Source organism: Bufo bufo, chromosome 6 (assembly GCF_905171765.1).
Source record: "Bufo bufo chromosome 6, aBufBuf1.1, whole genome shotgun sequence".
NCBI classification, from domain to species: domain Eukaryota; kingdom Metazoa; phylum Chordata; class Amphibia; order Anura; family Bufonidae; genus Bufo; species Bufo bufo.
Genome location: NC_053394.1, coordinates 9,959,464 through 9,977,747, shown reverse-complemented (window position 1 = coordinate 9,977,747; position 18,284 = coordinate 9,959,464). Strand labels below are relative to the sequence as shown.

Below are 18,284 nucleotides of genomic sequence, written 5' to 3'. Positions count from 1 at the left end.
AGTGGTGGCTGTATAATCTGTATGTAGTGAGCTCCCTCTAGTGGTGGCTGTATAATCTGTATGTAGTGAGCTCACCCTAGTGGTGGCTGTATAATCTGTATGTAGTGAGCTCCCTCTAGTGGTTGCTGTATAACCTGTATGTAGTCAGCTCCCTCTAGTGGTGGCTGTATAATCTGTATGTAGTGAGCTCCCTCTAGTGGTGGCTGTATAATATGTACATAGTGAGCTCCCTCTAGTGGTGGCTGTATAATCTGTATGCAGTGAGCTCCCTCTAGTGGTGGCTGTATAATCTGTATGTAGTGAGCTCCCTCTAGTGGTGACTGTATAATCTGTATGTCTGTATGTAGTGAGCTCCCTCTAGTGGTGGCTGTATAATCTGTATGTAATGAGCTCCTTCTAGTGGTGGCTGTATAATCTGTATGTAGTGAGCTCCCTCTAGTGGTGACTATATAATCTGTATGTAGTGAGCTCCCTCTAGTGGTGGCTGTATAATCTGTATGTAGTGAACTTCCTCAAGTGGTGGCTGTATAATCTGTATGTAGTGAGCTCCCTCTAGTGGTGGCTGTATAATCTGTATGTAGTGAGCTCCTTCTAGTGGTGGATGTATGATCTGTATGTAGTGAGCTCCTTTTAGTGATGGCTGTATAATCTGTATGTAGTGAGCTCCCTCTAGTGGTGACTGTATAATCTGTATGTAGTGAGCTCCCTCTAGTGGTGGCTGTATAATCTGTATTCAGTGAGCTCCCTCTAGTGGTGGCTGTAGAATCTGTATGTAGTGAGCTCCCTCTAGTGGTGGCTGTAGAATCTGTATTCAGTGAGCTCCCTCTAGTGGTGGCTGTATAATATGTATGCAGTGAGCTCCCTCTAGTGGTGGCTGTATAATCTGTATGTAGTGAGCTCCCTCTAGTGGTGGCTGTAGAATCTGTATTCAGTGAGCTCCCTCTAGTGGTGGCTGTATAATCTGTATGTAATGGGGTCCCTCTAGTGGTGGCTGTATAATCTTTATGCAGTGAGCCTTCCCCAGCGTTTTCTGAATAATCTGGGGGTAAAGAGCACCCCCTAGTGGTGGCTGAAAGCAGACACCTTTTAATTATTTAAAGGAAACCTGTCACCGGTATTTTGTGTATAGAGCTGAGGACATGGGTTGCTAGATAGCCGCTAGCACATCCGCAATACCCAGTCCCCATAGCTCTGTGTGGTTTTATTGTCTCAAAAAAACTATTTGATAGATATGCAAATTATCCTGAGATGAGTCCTGTTCCTGAGATGAGTCCAGCGTGAAGGAGCCCAGCACCGCCCCGCATCCTCCGAATCTCCTCCTTGCTGCCCAACGTCACAAAGCTAGAGCGCTGTAATCTCGCGATGCGCAATCTAGCGCATGCGCTGTGTCGGCATAGTGTTCCTTCCCTGTGCTGTCATCAGCCTCAGGGAACGAACTGCGCATGCGCTAGCTCGCGAGATTATGTCGCTCTAGCTTTGTGACATCGGGGAGAAAGGAGGAGAAAGGAGGATGCGGGGCGGTGCTGGACTCCTTCACGCTGGACTCATCTCAGGGACAGGACTCATCTCAGGATAATTTGCATATCTATCAAATAGTTTTTTTGAGACAATAAAAGCACACAGAGCTATGGGGACTGGATATTGCGGATGTGCTAGCGGCCATCTAGCAACCCATGTCCTCAGCTCTATACACAAAATCCCGGTGACAGGTTCCCTTTAACTCTGTGGGTTTGTGAAGGAAAGCAGGGCATTTGGAGCTTCTTGACAGTTGAAGATTTGTTGGATATAGGACAATGAGATGAGCCATTAGTAACAGCTCTTCAGGCTAATGATACATTTTATAATGTGCTTTACATTGCAGATGTGACACCAGCCCAGAGATTTCCAGAGAAGAAGTCCGACGAATCTGGAAGACCCTAATTCTTAACCAAGACCAGACAGTTGACTTCTTCCAGTTCATCCGACATTTTGGTTTTTCCATAAAGTCTTCATGCTTCCCAAATGCTAAAATCTCTCCCCCGGTGAGAGGGGATGGTGACTGCCTGGTTCGCTCTTTGAAGCTCAACTCTGACACCAAAATCATTGCAAATTTCCTGCAGACCAAGGTGAGAACCTGTGATACCAGAAATGATGTGGGATGTTAAGAGGTGCACACTACTTCCATTTGAACTTGCAGTATCACTTTTCACCACTGATGGTGGCGATCACTTTTCCATACACACCGATACAACAGCGCCCCCATCTCTAATCTAATGAGGATTTGTCTGTTAAAATCAATTATGTTGGTAACAGAACATCTCGTAGTAATGGCAGACCCCATCATTTAATCAGTGGTCATACTTCTATAAGTGTGTATTGTTACATTACATGGGGTGCAGTCTCTCTAAAACCAAACATTTGATATTCTGGATGCTGAATTATTTTTTTTTCTCCTTAAAGGGGTTATCTCATGACAAATGTAAAAAAAATGAAAATCAGACATCATATAGTACATGACAATCTCTTTCTAACAAACTTAGAACCAGCCCTGTACCTCACATGGATCCAGAGATTTCCCCATTCATTACTACCTTTATATCAAGCTAGCAGCTCAAGGGGAGTGTACTTTCTGCTGCAGCTAAGGGGGCGTGTACATGCTCTCCCTATCAAAGCTCAGGAGGCGTGTCTCAGCTCTCCCTATCACAGCTCAGGAGGCGTGTCTCAGCTCTCCCTATCACAGCTCAGGAGGCGTGTCTCAGCTCTCCCTATCACAGATCAGGAGGCGTGTCTCATCTCTCCCTATCACAGCTCAGGAGGCGTGTCTCAGCTCTCCCTATCACAGCTCAGGAGGCGTGTCTCAGCTCTCCCTATCACAGCTCAGGAGGCAGTTGAAGGATGAAACTGAGCATGTGCGACCTTCTCAGTGAGCTGGACAAAGAAATAAGAAAAATGGTTAGGTACAGAGCGGCCATCAGAGATGATACTGCTGTTAGGGGCTGAGGGTAATGAGTCCTTAAGCAGCACCCACGCTTCTCAGTTAGTACCCAGCGCCCTCCGGCTGGCACTGAATGTATCAACACAGTTTCCCATTTTATTATTTAAATGGCCGCATTCAATAGACAATCAGATTTTGTGTTCAGGATCTAAAATGGTGCAAATCATCCCCATTTATGACAATAGAATGAAAAGATCTGCAGCTTTCAACCTTTTTCAAGATCTCTGCTTGCTGTCTATAAATGGAAACATTGTTGTTTATATCCAGGAGCTCAAACTTAATACATCTCACAGCTGAGGATTTGTTACTCTGTGAGCAGCATCACAGATCACTCCTTTCCTGATTCTTTGTTACAATGTATAAGTGCAGGTAAGACCCTGTTCATATCACTTTTTATTTGCCTACATCAGAGGTGTATATGCCTGGAGGGTGTCAGGTATCCAACGCTTAGAGTGGGACCATACAGCCCCCAGTATGGGTGACAGCGCCCTCTAGCAGACATAGTAGAGATAGAGCATCTGTCACCGGAAGGTCCAGTCATTGGACGCTGATGTCACTGGAGCGTCCTGGCGTATACGTATAACAGAGACAGGTGCCGTACAGTCCCCATAGGCAATTATGTTATCCGGATATGTGGACTGTACTAACCTACACTGCTGACATATACTGGTACGATGGAGGCCAATCTGGCAATGGATTGCTATGGACACGTCTAGCGTGTATGTTGGGAGTGTTCCCAGAGTACACGCTTATAACATAAATACAATGAACAGGCCCTAAAGTGAATCAGGATTGTCTAGACTGGATACAATTGTAACAAACCCTCAGCTGTGAGAAGTATTCGGTCTGTACAAGTGCTGAGTCTCTGGATATACACAAAAATATCGCCATTCAGTGACAGCAAGCAGAGCTTTTTAACAATGTTGAGGAGCTCAAGCACATGTCTGTCAGAATGTTGGATACATTTTGATGCTCTGGGGAAGCAGAGGTTCTCACTGACAGAATGTTGCAGAACTTTTGATACATTCCGATACTTTGTAATTGTGAGGCCGATAAGGGGAAGGGTTATTTTAGCCGCGTCTTCAGTGCCCCCCTTAAATCCTGGAATGTGGCTCCTGTAACGATAGGATGTACATTAACGGAGCTAAAAAAGATTCTCCTTGTGATGTGACACGGAGACGCTCCCCCATTTACAATACAATGTGTCTGCTCTGAGCGACCAGCTTTAAAAAGGAGGACACGAGAGGACAATGGGGCAGTGTTAAGGAAGACATGGACGCGTCCGATAATGGATCCGAGGGGGGGGGGGCGCCGATTCTAATCATTAAAAAAGCTTTTATTCTGCAGAGCGGGGTCGAGGTGGAGTCTATAAAGAGAAACCGGAGAAGACGGCGCAGACGCGACTGTTATATAATGAGCCCTGAGACTGCGTGGAGCGGAGGAGGGGCGCAGAATGGTCGCATTCTTGGCTCAATGAAACACGCAGCCTCAGGATGGGGTCACTCACAACGTCGCGTTTCGCCCTCTGTGGTGCTTTCTACTGTTCACTACAATGAAAAGCTCTGCAGCTTTCATACATTTACTATTTATTTCAATTCTTCACCATTTGCAAGATCTCTGCTTGCTGTCAATGAATAGGAACATTTGCGTTTATATCCATGAGGCTAAAGTTTGTCACAGCTGCTGGTTTTGCTACAGTGTATCAGTGTAGACTGCTATGAGCACAGCACAGTGCTAAGGGCAGCCATAAACATTACTTGACCCCTCTATACACATGCATACTTGGCTTGGCTGAGCATGCATGTGTCTTGAACAGGATGAAAAAGCTGCCACCAGACATGTCTTATGGAGACATGGCGTATCTGCTTGAGAATAAAAGCATTAGGCCAGTGTCAGACTAGCAAGTTGTCAGCGGGAAATGCTCTGTGCGGGAGAGTGATTTCCCATCTTGTATTATAATGATTTATAATGCTGTGTGTCTCTGCCCGATATCAGCTGTAACGATTTGTACGGATGGCATTATGTCAGTACAGTTCAATACAGCGGAGGTCGGGCAGAGACACACAGCATTATAAATCATTATAATACAAGATGGGAAATCACTCTCCCGCACAGAGCATTTCCCGCTGTCAACTCGCTCATCTGACACTGGCCTTAAAGGGGTATTCCCATCTCAGACAATGGGGGCATATCACTATTTTCGGGCGGCCCCATATACAGTTAGGTCCATATATATTTGGACACTGACAAACATTTTTTTTTACCTGTTTACTAAAACATATTCAAGTTATAGTTATATCATGGACATGGACATAAAGTCCAGACTTTTAGCTTCCATTCGAGAGTATCCACATTAAAATTGGATGAAGGGTTTAGAAGTTTTAGCTCCTTTACACGTGGCACCCTGTTTTTAAAGGGACCAAAAGTAATCGGACAATTGACTCTTAGGCTGTTTCATGGCCAATCCAAAGCATACCGCATCGTCTGTAGAACACGGCGGAGGCAGGGTGATGCTTGGGCATGCATGGCTGCCGGTGGCTCCGGGGCCCTAGTGTTTATTGATGATGGGACACAGGACAGAAGCAGCCGGATGAATTCTGGGGTCTTCAGAGACAGACGTGCGCTCAAATCCAGCCAAACTGATACAGATGGACAATGACCCGAAACATAAAGCCAAAGCGACCCAGGGGTTTATTAAAGCAAAGAAGTGGAATATTTTTGAATGGCCGAATCACCGGATCTGAACCCAATAGAGCATTTCACTTGTTACAGACTAATCTTCAGACAGAAAGGCCCAGAAACAAACCGCAACTGAAAACCGCGGCAGTAAAGGCCGAGCATTAAAGAGGAGGAAACAGCGTCCGGTGAGGTCCATGAGGTCAGGACTTCAGGCAGTCATGGCAACAGAGGATTTTTAGAAATTAACATTTTATTTACAATTATTTAATTTGTCCGATTACTTTTGAGCCCCTGAAATGAAGGGATTGAGTTTAAAAAAATGCTTTAGTTCCTCACATTTTTATGCAATCATTTTGTTCAACCGACTGAATTACAGCTGAAAGTCTGAACTTCACCGGCATCTGAATTGTGTCCAAGATCCATTGTGGTAACGTACAGGACAGAGATGAGAAAAATGCTGTCTCTGTCCAAATATATATGGGCCTGACTGTAAATGAATGGAGGGCAGCCGTGGAGGCGTGGTGCGCCCTTCCTTCACTTTGCCAGTTGCGTTTACGAGAAAGGCGCAGGCAACAACTATCAGACAATGGGGGCATATCCTAGCGATCCCCCCCCCCCCCCCATTGTCTGAGATGGGAAAACCCCTTTAAGGAGCTGAAATCCAAGGGACCGATCCTTGTCTCACCGACATCTGCCGTTCATGGTGTGTCAGGAACCCCCCATAGGCATTAACTGTTATCGAATGTGTATGTCTAGCTTAAGACCTGCACTGATACACTGCAGCAAACTATCAGCTGTGAGAACATAGGGTCTGTGCTGCTTTTTGGCTTCCAAATAAAAACAATGAATGCCTTCATTGACGGCAAACAGAGATCTTGAAAATCAAGATGAATTGAAAAACAGAGTCTTTTAGAAAGTTGCAGAACTTTGCATTACTTACTTAAGACTGGACATCCCCCCTTTAATGTTTGGGGACCTTAAAGTGGTATTCCCATCTCAGACAATGGGGGCATATCGCTAGGATATTCCCCCAATGTCTGATAGGTGCAGGTCCCACCCCTCGTAAAGGCAGCCAGCAAAGTCCCGGAGGGCGCCCTCCATTCATTTCCATGGGGCCACCGAAAATAGCCAAGTACTGGCTCGGCTATTTCCATCGGCCCAATAGAAATGAATGGGAGCAGTGGCCGTGCAAGTGCGGTGCTCTCCCATATACTCCTATGGGGTCAGTGCTTGGTGGTGGCCGGACCTGGGGACACCCGTGGTCCTCCAGTCACCACTTTCCCCGCTCCATTCTCTATATTGGTGCGACCTGCACCTATCAGACAATGTAGACATATTCTAGCGATATGCCCCCATTGTCTCAGATGGAAATACCCCATTAAAGGGATGACACTGGGAGACAGTCCTGATGAGACCCGAGCAGGACCCGTGTGTGGCCTGGAGCTTGATATTCTCCGGTCTGGTGTGCAGATCGTCCCCTCTCACGCAGCGATGTCACTGGTTTTACAGGTGAAGCTTCTTCTTGATGACCTCTGGGTCCAGTTCAAGGATTTAGATCCCATGAATTCTGGATCCGTCACTAGAGAAGAATTTCTTGACCTACTGCAAGAGCTGAGTCCAGACCTCACCAAACACCAGTGTGACACCATCGCAGCCAAGTTTACTGACAGGCAGAACAGGTATATGGCTCTCATGTCTGATCACATGATGATGTAAGTGATGTCAGTAACAGGGGGCGGAGCTGTGACAACCTCTCAGACATGATGTGCAGACAGGTTGTCAGCAGTAATAGATGAATAGATGTTACTGTAGTATAAGGTGTGTGGATCGCATGTCTGATCTCAGTGAAGACTGATCAGGTCAATGAAGGGTCTGGGGTAGAGGTTTGGGATTTAGCTCTAGATCCCGGGCAGGGTAGAGGTTTAGGATTAGGGCTCTGGCTCCTGGGGTAGGGTAGAGGTTTTGGTTCAGGCTCTACATTCTGGGTTATGGTCGAGGTTTGGGACTGGGTTCTAGATTTCAGGCGGGGCAGAGGATTGGGATTTAGCTCTAGAATCTGGGCCAGGGCAGAGGTTTATGATTAGGGCTCTGGATCCTGGGGTAGGGTAGAGTTTGGGATTAGGCTCTAGATTCTGGCCCGTGGCCGAGGTTTGGGACTGGGTTCTAGATTTCAGGCAGGGCAGAGGATTGGGATTTAGCTCTAGAATCTGGGCCAGGGCAGAGGTTTATGATTAGGGCTCTGGATCCTGGGGTAGGGTAGAGTTTGGGATTAGGCTCTAGATTCTGGCCCGTGGCCGAGGTTTGGGACTGGGTTCTAGATTTCAGGCGGGGCAGAGGTTTGGGGATCAGGCTCTGGATCCTGGTGACTGGTTTGTACTTGCAGGATTTCCTACGTCCAGTTTCTTCAGCCATATCAGACTGGAAGGAAGATGATTAACCAAAGTGGAGGAAAAGAAAAGAAGACCAAGAAGAAGACGACCTCACCCAAGTCATCCATCGATAGCGGCCTTAATGCCATCACTACCAAATTGCGACAGAAGGTACCGGGATGGCCACAGGCCACGGAAACATTCACCAAATCAAAAGACTGACCTGAGGAAGGGACATCCTTAAAGGGAATGTCTAACCTCTATTCTGGACTATTATCTGCAGTTATACATGAGTAGTCCTGCAGATAAGGAGTCCAGGTCCAGGTCAGCACTCAGAGCTGCACTGAAATGCACGGTCCAGACGGAGTCCTCTGCACATGCAACGCAGCTCTGAGCGCTGACAGCGGGAGAAGGAAGGGGGGGGAATAGGTGATCTGGACTCTATAGCCGAGGACGACTCATGTGTCACTGCAGATAATGGTCCAGAATCGGGGCGACAGATTCCCTTTTAGGTCAGAATCATTGCTGTATATAATGTATGGCAAAATGATGCTATATAATTATACATTACTCGTTATGCTCCACAGGGCTGGTGGATTACAGGCCTGAGGTAAAAACATTTTGAGTACATAAATAACAGTACTATACAGTGCCAACATAACAGCGCCATACAGTGATCATATAACAGTACAATACAGTGATCATATAACAGTACCATACAGTGCCAACATAACAGCGCCATACAGTGGTCATATAACAGTACAATACAGTGATCATATAACAGTACAATACAGTGATCATATAACAGTACCATACAGTGCCAACATAACAGCGCCATACAGTGGTCATATAACAGCGCCATACAGTGGTCATATAACAGCGCCATACAGTGGTCATATAACAGCGCCATACAGTGATCATATAACAGCGCCATACAGTGATCATATAACAGTACAATACAGTGATCATATAACAGTGCCATACAGTGATCATATAACAGCGCCATACAGTGATCATATAACAGCGCCATACAGTGATCATATAACAGTACCATACAGTGGTCATATAACAGCGCCATACAGTGATCATATAACAGTACAATACAGTGATCATATAACAGTACAATACAGTGATCATATAACAGTGCCATACAGTGATCATATAACAGTGCCATACAGTGATCATATAACAGTACCATACAGTGGTCATATAACAGATCATACAGTGATCATATAACAGCGCCATACAGTGATCATATAACAGTACAATACAGTGATCATATAACAGTGCCATACAGTGATCATATAACAGTGCCATACAGTGATCATATAACAGTACAATACAGTGATCATATAACAGTGCCATACAGTGGTCATATAACAGATCATACAGTGGTCATATAACAGATCATACAGTGATCATATAACAGTACCATACAGTGCCAACATAACAGCGCCATACAGTGGTCATATAACAGTACAATACAGTGATCATATAACAGTACAATACAGTGATCATATAACAGTACCATACAGTGCCAACATAACAGCGCCATACAGTGGTCATATAACAGCGCCATACAGTGGTCATATAACAGCGCCATACAGTGGTCATATAACAGCGCCATACAGTGATCATATAACAGCGCCATACAGTGATCATATAACAGTACAATACAGTGATCATATAACAGTGCCATACAGTGATCATATAACAGCGCCATACAGTGATCATATAACAGCGCCATACAGTGATCATATAACAGTACCATACAGTGGTCATATAACAGCGCCATACAGTGATCATATAACAGTACAATACAGTGATCATATAACAGTACAATACAGTGATCATATAACAGTGCCATACAGTGATCATATAACAGTGCCATACAGTGATCATATAACAGTACCATACAGTGGTCATATAACAGATCATACAGTGATCATATAACAGTACAATACAGTGATCATATAACAGTACAATACAGTGATCATATAACAGTGCCATACAGTGATCATATAACAGTGCCATACAGTGATCATATAACAGTACCATACAGTGGTCATATAACAGATCATACAGTGATCATATAACAGCGCCATACAGTGATCATATAACAGTACAATACAGTGATCATATAACAGTGCCATACAGTGATCATATAACAGTACAATACAGTGATCATATAACAGTGCCATACAGTGATCATATAACAGTGCCATACAGTGGTCATATAACAGATCATACAGTGGTCATATAACAGATCATACAGTGATCATATAACAGATCATACAGTGCCAATCATACAGAGCCCACATAACAGTGTCATACAGTACTCACATAATATAAATACAGTGCCCACATAACAGTGCCATACAGTACTCACATAATATAAATACAGTGCCCACATAACAGTACCGTATAGTGGCCACATACAGTGCTTACATAAAAGCCTATACCTTTGCAGTAGAGAAATGATAATACCGCCATACAGTGCTGAATTATGCAGCAACACTGAAAGTTTCTAGAAACATACTAAGAGGGTTTGGGATTCTTAAGATATTGTCTCGGGTGTGTAAAATTGGGAGATTAAATTGTGAGCTCCTTCGGACGAGGATGATGGGAGTGATACATTAGGTGAGTGAGTGGAATTAGATTGTGAGCTCCTGAAGTCAGTGATGATGGGAGGATACATGTGGTTTACAATGTTATTTTACTAGAGGGGAGATGAGCGGCTGCCAGACATTCATCCACAGCCGCTTATCTCTAGGAAAACTCTGTCTCAATAGGATTTAACAGATAACATCCAAGTCCTCCCTTCCCCCTGGATGTGCGCAGTGTAAGGCTCATCTTGACGTGACAGACAATACGCAGATGTAGCAGAGCTAAATTCATTGTGTTGTGCATGGTGATAATGCTCTGAGTACAGATGATGATGAAGGTTTTACTGCAGCCCATGAAACCCAGATAGGACACGTCAGTCACTATGAGTTGACAGACTCAGCTCTGCTACATCAACAGAGCGGTAGTTTATAGTTCTAAGCAGATGTGAATCCTGATGAAGGGTCTTGCCGTCCCCTACAGATATCCAGCTCAGAGTGGAGGAATCTCCTTCAGTCCTGCCTTAAGATGGACACGGATGGGTCCGGCCTCCTCAGCCTCCCGGAGTTCCGGTCGGTGGTGAAGCTGTGCGACATCGTCCTGGATGAGGAGGAGATCTACCACCTCATGTCCCACTACGACCGGGATCTGGCTGGGAAGATTGACTACTCCCAGCTGCTGAAAGACCACAGCAAGTGACAGACGAGGGCCGCCGGCCGTCCCCAAATTACTGGACCCTCCGCAAAAACAGGCGACTTCTTTCCTGTGTCCGTGAAATAAATAGATGGGATTCTTTTGAGGTGGTGGCGCCCGAGGAGCGGGTTATTTCTGTGGCAGTTTCCAGTTGATACTGGTAATGATCCAGACACTGAGCAATGTGCCGCTATCTCCTCTGATCTTTATTATTCATTATGGTTTTACTATTTGTCCAGAATAAAAGAAAAATTACAGTTGGCGACACTGACGAGCGCAGAGCGTAATAAGCAAGACTGTAATAAATGCATAACAGTGACATTCACAGCGCCCCCATAACAGTGACATCCACAGTGCCCCCCTAACAGTGACATCCACAGTGCCCCCATAACAGTGACATCCACAGTGCCCCTATAACAGTGACATCCACAGTGCCCCCATAACAGTGACATCCACAGTGCCCCCATAACAGCGACATCCACAGTGCCCCCATAACAGTGACATCCACAGTGCCCCCCTAACAGTGACATCCACAGTGCCCCCATAACAGCGACATCCACAGTGCCCCCATAACAGTGACATCCACAGTGTCCTCATAACAGTGACATCCACAGTGCCCCTATAACAGTGACATCCACAGTGCCCCCATAACAGTGACATCCACAGTGCCCCCATAACAGTGACATCCACAGTGCCCCCATAACAGTAACATCCACAGTGCCCCCATAACAGTGACCTCCACAGTGCCCCCATAACAGTGACACCCACAGTGTCCCCATAACAGTGACATCCACAGTGCTCCCATAACAGTGACATCTACAGCGCCCCCATAACAGTGACATCCACAGTGCCCCCATAACAGTGACGTCCACAGTGCCCCTATAACAGTGACATCCACAGTGCCCCCATAACAGTGACCTCCACAGTGCCCCCATAACAGTGACATCCACAGTGCCCTCATAACAGTGACCTCCACAGTGCCCCCATAACAGTGACACCCACAGTGTCCCCATAACAGTGACATCCACGGTGCCCCCATAACAGTGACATCCACGGTGCTCCCATAACAGTGACATCCACAGTGCCCCATAACAGTGACATCCACAGTGCCCCCATAACAGTGACATCCACAGTGCCCCCATAATAGTGACATCCACAGTGCTCCCATAACAGTGACCTCCACAGTGCTCCCATAACAGTGACATCCACAGCGCCCCCATAACAGTGACATCCACAGTGCTCCCATAACAGTGACATCCACAGCGCCCCCATAACAGTGACATCCACAGTGCCCCCATAACAGTGACGTCCACAGTGCTCCCATAACAGTGACATCCACAGTGCTCCCATAACAGTGACATCCACAGCGCCCCCATAACAGTGACATCCACAGTGCCCCCATAACAGTGACGTCCACAGTGCCCCTATAACAGTGACGTCCACAGTGCCCCCATAACAGTGACCTCCACAGTGCCCCCATAACAGTGACATCCACAGTGCCCCCATAACAGTGACCTCCACAGTGCCCCCATAACAGTGACCTCCACAGTGCCCCCATAACAGTGACACCCACAGTGTCCCCATAACAGTGACATCCACGGTGCCCCCATAACAGTGACATCCACAGTGCTCCCATAACAGTGACATCCACAGTGCCCCCATAACAGTGACATCCACAGTGCTCCCATAACAGTGACATCCACAAGTGCCCCCATAACAGTGACATCCACAGCGCTCCCATAACAGTGACATCCACAGCGCCCCCATAACAGTGACATCCACAGCGCCCCCATAACAGTGACGTCCACAGTGCCCCCATAACAGTGACATCCACAGTGCCCCCCTAACAGTGACATCCACAGTGCCCCCATAACAGTGACCTCCACAGTGCCCCCATAACAGTGACCTCCACAGTGGCCCCTATGACAGTGACATCCACAGTGCCCCTATAACAGTGACATCCACAGTGCCCCAATAACAGTGACATCCACAGTGCCTCCATAACAGTGACATCAACAGTGCCCCCATAACAGTGACATCCACAGTGCCCCCCTAACAGTGACATCCACAGTGCCCCCCTAACAGTGACATCCACAGTGCCCCCATAACAGTGACCTCCACAGTGCCCCTATAACAGTGACATCTACAGTGCCCCTATAACAGTGACATCTACAGTGCCCCCATAGCAGTTACATCCACAGTGCCCCCCATGACAGTGCCATCTACAGTGCCCCTATAACAGTTACATCCACAGTGCCCCCATAACAGTGACATCCACAGTGCCCCCATAGCAGTGACCTCCACAGTGCCCCATAACAGTAAGATCCACAGTGCCCCCATAACAGTGACATCCACAGTGCCCCCATAACAGTGACATCCACAGTACCTCCCTAACAGTGACATCCACAGTGCCCCCCTAACAGTGACATCCACAGTGCCCCCATAACAGTGACCTCCACAGTGCCCCTATAACAGTGACATCTACAGTGCCCCTATAGCAGTGACATCCACAGTGCCCCCCATGACAGTGCCATCTACAGTGCCCCCCTAACAGTGACATCCACAGTGCCCCCATAAAAGTGACCTTCACAGTGCCCCTATAACAGTGACATCTACAGTGCCCCCATAACAGTGACATCCACAGTGCCCCCCATGACAGTGCCATCTACAGTGCCCCCATAACAGTGACATCCACAGTGCCCCCATAACAGTGACATCCACAGTGCCCCTATAACAGTGACATCCACAGTGCCCCCATAACAGTGACATCCACAGTGCCCCTATAACAGTGACATCTACAGTGCCCTCATAGCAGTGACATCCACAGTGCCCCCCATGACAGTGCCATCTACAGTGCCCCCATAACAGTGACATCCACAGTGCCCCCATAACAGTGACCTCCACAGTGCCCCCATAACAGTGACATCCACAGTGCCCCCATAACAGTGACCTCCACAGTGCCCCCATAACAGTGACCTCCACAGTGCCCCCATAACAGTGACATCCACAGTGGCCCCTATGACAGTGACATCCACAGTGCCCCTATAACAGTGACATCCACAGTGCCCCAATAACAGTGACATCCACAGTGCCTCCATAACAGTGACATCCACAGTGCCCCCATAACAGTGACATCCACAGTGCCCCATAACAGTGACATCCACAGTGCCCCCCTAACAGTGACTGACATCCACAGTGCCCCCATAACAGTGACCTCCACAGTGCCCCTATAACAGTGACATCTACAGTGCCCCCATAGCAGTTACATCCACAGTGCCATCTACAGTGCCCCTATAACAGTGACATCCACAGTGCCCCCATAACAGTGACATCCACAGTGCCCCCATAACAGTGACATCCACAGTGCCCCTATAACAGTGACATCTACAGTGCCCCCATAGCAGTGACATCCACAGTGCCCCCCATGACAGTGCCATCTACAGTGCCCCCATAACAGTGACATCCACAGTGCCCCCATAACAGTGACCTCCACAGTGCCCCCATAACAGTGACATCCACAGTGCCCCCATAACAGTGACCTCCACAGTGCCCCCATAACAGTGACCTCCACAGTGCCCCCATAACAGTGACATCCACAGTGGCCCCTATGACAGTGACATCCACAGTGCCCCTATAACAGTGACATCCACAGTGCCCCAATAACAGTGACATCCACAGTGCCTCCATAACAGTGACATCCACAGTGCCCCCATAACAGTGACATCCACAGTGCCCCCATAACAGTGACATCCACAGTGCCCCCCTAACAGTGACATCCACAGTGCCCCCATAACAGTGACCTCCACAGTGCCCCTATAACAGTGACATCTACAGTGCCCCCATAGCAGTTATATCCACAGTGCCATCTACAGTGCCCCTATAACAGTTACATCCACAGTGCCCCCATAACAGTGACATCCACAGTGCCCCCATAGCAGTGACCTCCACAGTGCCCCATAACAGTAAGATCCACAGTGCCCCCATAACAGTGACATCCACAGTGCCCCCATAACAGTGACATCCACAGTACCTCCCTAACAGTGACATCCACAGTGCCCCCATAACAGTGACCTCCACAGTGCCCCTATAACAGTGACATCTACAGTGCCCCCATAGCAGTTACATCCACAGTGCCCCCATAGCAGTGACATCCACAGTGCCCCCCATGACAGTGCCATCTACAGTGCCCCCCTAACAGTGACATCCACAGTGCCCCCATAACAGTGACCTCCACAGTGCCCCTATAACAGTGACATCTACAGGGCCCCCATAGCAGTTACATCCACAGTGCCCCCATAGCAGTGACATCCACAGTGCCCCCCATTACAGTGCCATCTACAGTGCCCCATAACAGTTACATCCACAGCGCCCCCATAACAGTGACATCCACAGTGCCCCCATAACAGTGACATCCACAGTGCTCCCATAACAGTGACATCCACAGTGCCCCCATAACAGTGACATCCACAGTACCCCCCTAACAGTGACATCCACAGTGCCCCCATAACAGTGACCTCCACAGTGCCCCTATAACAGTGACATCTACAGTGCCCCCATAGCAGTGACATCCACAGTGCCCCCCATGACAGTGCCATCTACAGTGCCCCCCTAACAGTGACATCCACAGTGCCCCCATAAAAGTGACCTCCACAGTGCCCCTATAACAGCGACATCTACTGTGCCCCCATAACAGTGGCATCCACAGTGCCCCCCATGACAGTGCCATCTACAGTGCCCCCATAACAGTGACATCCACAGTGCCCCCATAACAGTGACATCCACAGTGCCCCTATAACAGTGACATCCACAGTGCCCCCATAACAGTGACATCCACAGTGCCCCTATAACAGTGACATCTACAGTGCCCCCATAGCAGTGACATCCACAGTGCCCCCCATGACAGTGCCATCTACACTGCCCCCATAACAGTGACATCCACAGTGCCCCCCATGACAGTGCCATCTACAGTGCCCCCATAACAGTGACATCCACAGTGCCCCCATAACAGTGACATCCACAGTGCCCCTATAACAGTGACATCCACAGTGCCCCCATAACAGTGACATCCACAGTGCCCCTATAACAGTGACATCTACAGTGCCCCCATAGCAGTGACATCCACAGTGCCCCCCATGACAGTGCCATCTACACTGCCCCCATAACAGTGACATCCACAGTGCCCCCATAACAGTGACCTCCACAGCGCCCACATAACAGTAACATCTTCAGTGCTCCCATAACAGTGACCTCCACAGTGCCCTCATAACAGTGACCTCCACAGTGCCCCCATAATAGTGCAGTTTCTCTTACCTGCTGATGGGCAGCACGGTGGCTCAGTGGTTAGCACTGTTAGCACTGTTGCCTTGCAGCGCTGGGGTAAAGACAGACTGATAGGGACCTTAGATTGTGAGCCCCATATGATAATGTCTGTAAAGCGCTGCAGAATATAGTAGCGCTGCATAAAATAAATTAGATGATAGCAGCAGGGATCGGTGGGCTCATGCTGCATGCACTGGCGGTCTTATACCTGCACATGAACACTCACTCTCCTTCCATCCTTCTCTCTCTCCCTCTATCTGTCCGATCCCCCCTCATCTCCACCTTAGTGCTCTCATGGTACTTGACCAGTAATCTTCTCCTGCCTCCTGGCCGTGGCCCCGCAGATGGACGGTGACTGAGACTTGTGCTTCCTGCTGCACATCTCAGCACAATGAAGTCTGCGATGATCTGCGGCGTAGGTAGCTCCGTACATTCCTGCCATCAGGAATTTCAGGGCCCCATACAGGCAAAATTTGTGGGGGCCCCCTGTGGCCCCACCCTGGCTCCACCCCTTTACCCAGAACTCCACTTCCATCCTTGGCCCCACCCCTACTCTAACCCCCAATTTCACACTCGCCCCACATCCTCCCTGATGGAGGCCCTGCACACAGTATGCACTAAAGGAGTAGTACACTGAGGCTGGAATCCTCCGCCATCTTGCTTTATGATCTTGCACAAAATCGCGTGAACGGTGACGTATGACATCACCACCCCGGCCGGCGCGATGACATCATCTGGAGTTGCATGAGATTTTGAGCCAGACCTTTAAGCAGCATGGCGGCCGGCCCGTTGCCAGCAAACGGATCAGGTAGGTATCGTTTTTTTTATCTAAGGGGTACAATGACAGCGAGAGGAGCAATCGCCGATCCCTGACATTGCACCCACTACATACAAAGAAATGCGCTTAATGACGGATTCGTCTGTCACAAAGCGAATTTTTTTGGTAAAATTGGGTGAAGCAGCAGAATCGAATTCTTTAATAATTCGCTCATCTCTTCTGATGACCGGTTCTATGGAAGTGAATGGGGCTGAGCTGCGATGCCAAGCACAGCCACTATACAGCGTGCGGCGCTATGCTTGGTGAGCATGGAGAAGGCCGCGGTGCTACCCGGAGATCGGCGGCGGTCCCGGGGGTCCTGAGGATAGGTCATCAGTATAAAACCCCTTTAATCTGATTGTATGCAGGTTGTTTTGCCGCTGAAATCTCAAGCGATCGGCTGTAATCTGAGGGGAAATCCCTATGTCAAGTGTGTAACGTCTCTGGAGCGCCCCCACAGGAGGACCGAAGTATTACATACCCAGCTTCTAATGAAATTAATAGCCTGTCCATGGAAATACTGGACACAACAAGTCCTCCAGAGATGGAGACGCTCCTTGTAGACCCCTTCTCAACCAGGCAGTCTCTTTGGCCTCTGTTCGTAGATTCCTTGTGGCCATTACATCTCTGCGAGCAATGGCCGCCAGTCACTGGCCAATCGGAAAATGAGCCCAAGACCCAAGAGATCAGACTAAGACCCGATGTTTATGGAGAAGTTTAATTCTTCTTTCAGAAAGGAAGAAACACAAGATCTAATTAGAAGTTGTTACACAAGACACGTCCAGGACGAGCTGAATGTCCGCCGGCTCTGGTTACCCTGGGAGGGCGA

The 18,284-nt window shown here is 48.1% G+C and overlaps 1 protein-coding gene across 1 annotated transcript in view; it reads left to right on the top strand.

Annotated features, from left to right (window-relative positions):
* The window catches only part of LOC121005228 (EF-hand calcium-binding domain-containing protein 6-like), a 34,816-nt gene extending 23,105 nt beyond the window's left edge, over positions 1-11,711 (top strand). The window contains exons 15-18 of the mRNA XM_040437832.1: positions 1,862-2,105; positions 7,163-7,332; positions 8,037-8,193; positions 11,110-11,711. Coding sequence (XP_040293766.1) covers positions 1,862-2,105; positions 7,163-7,332; positions 8,037-8,193; positions 11,110-11,325 — 787 coding nt within the window. The 3' untranslated portion in view covers positions 11,326-11,711. The remainder of the gene's footprint in view (positions 1-1,861; positions 2,106-7,162; positions 7,333-8,036; positions 8,194-11,109) is intronic.
* The last annotated feature ends 6,573 nt before the right edge of the window (positions 11,712-18,284 follow it).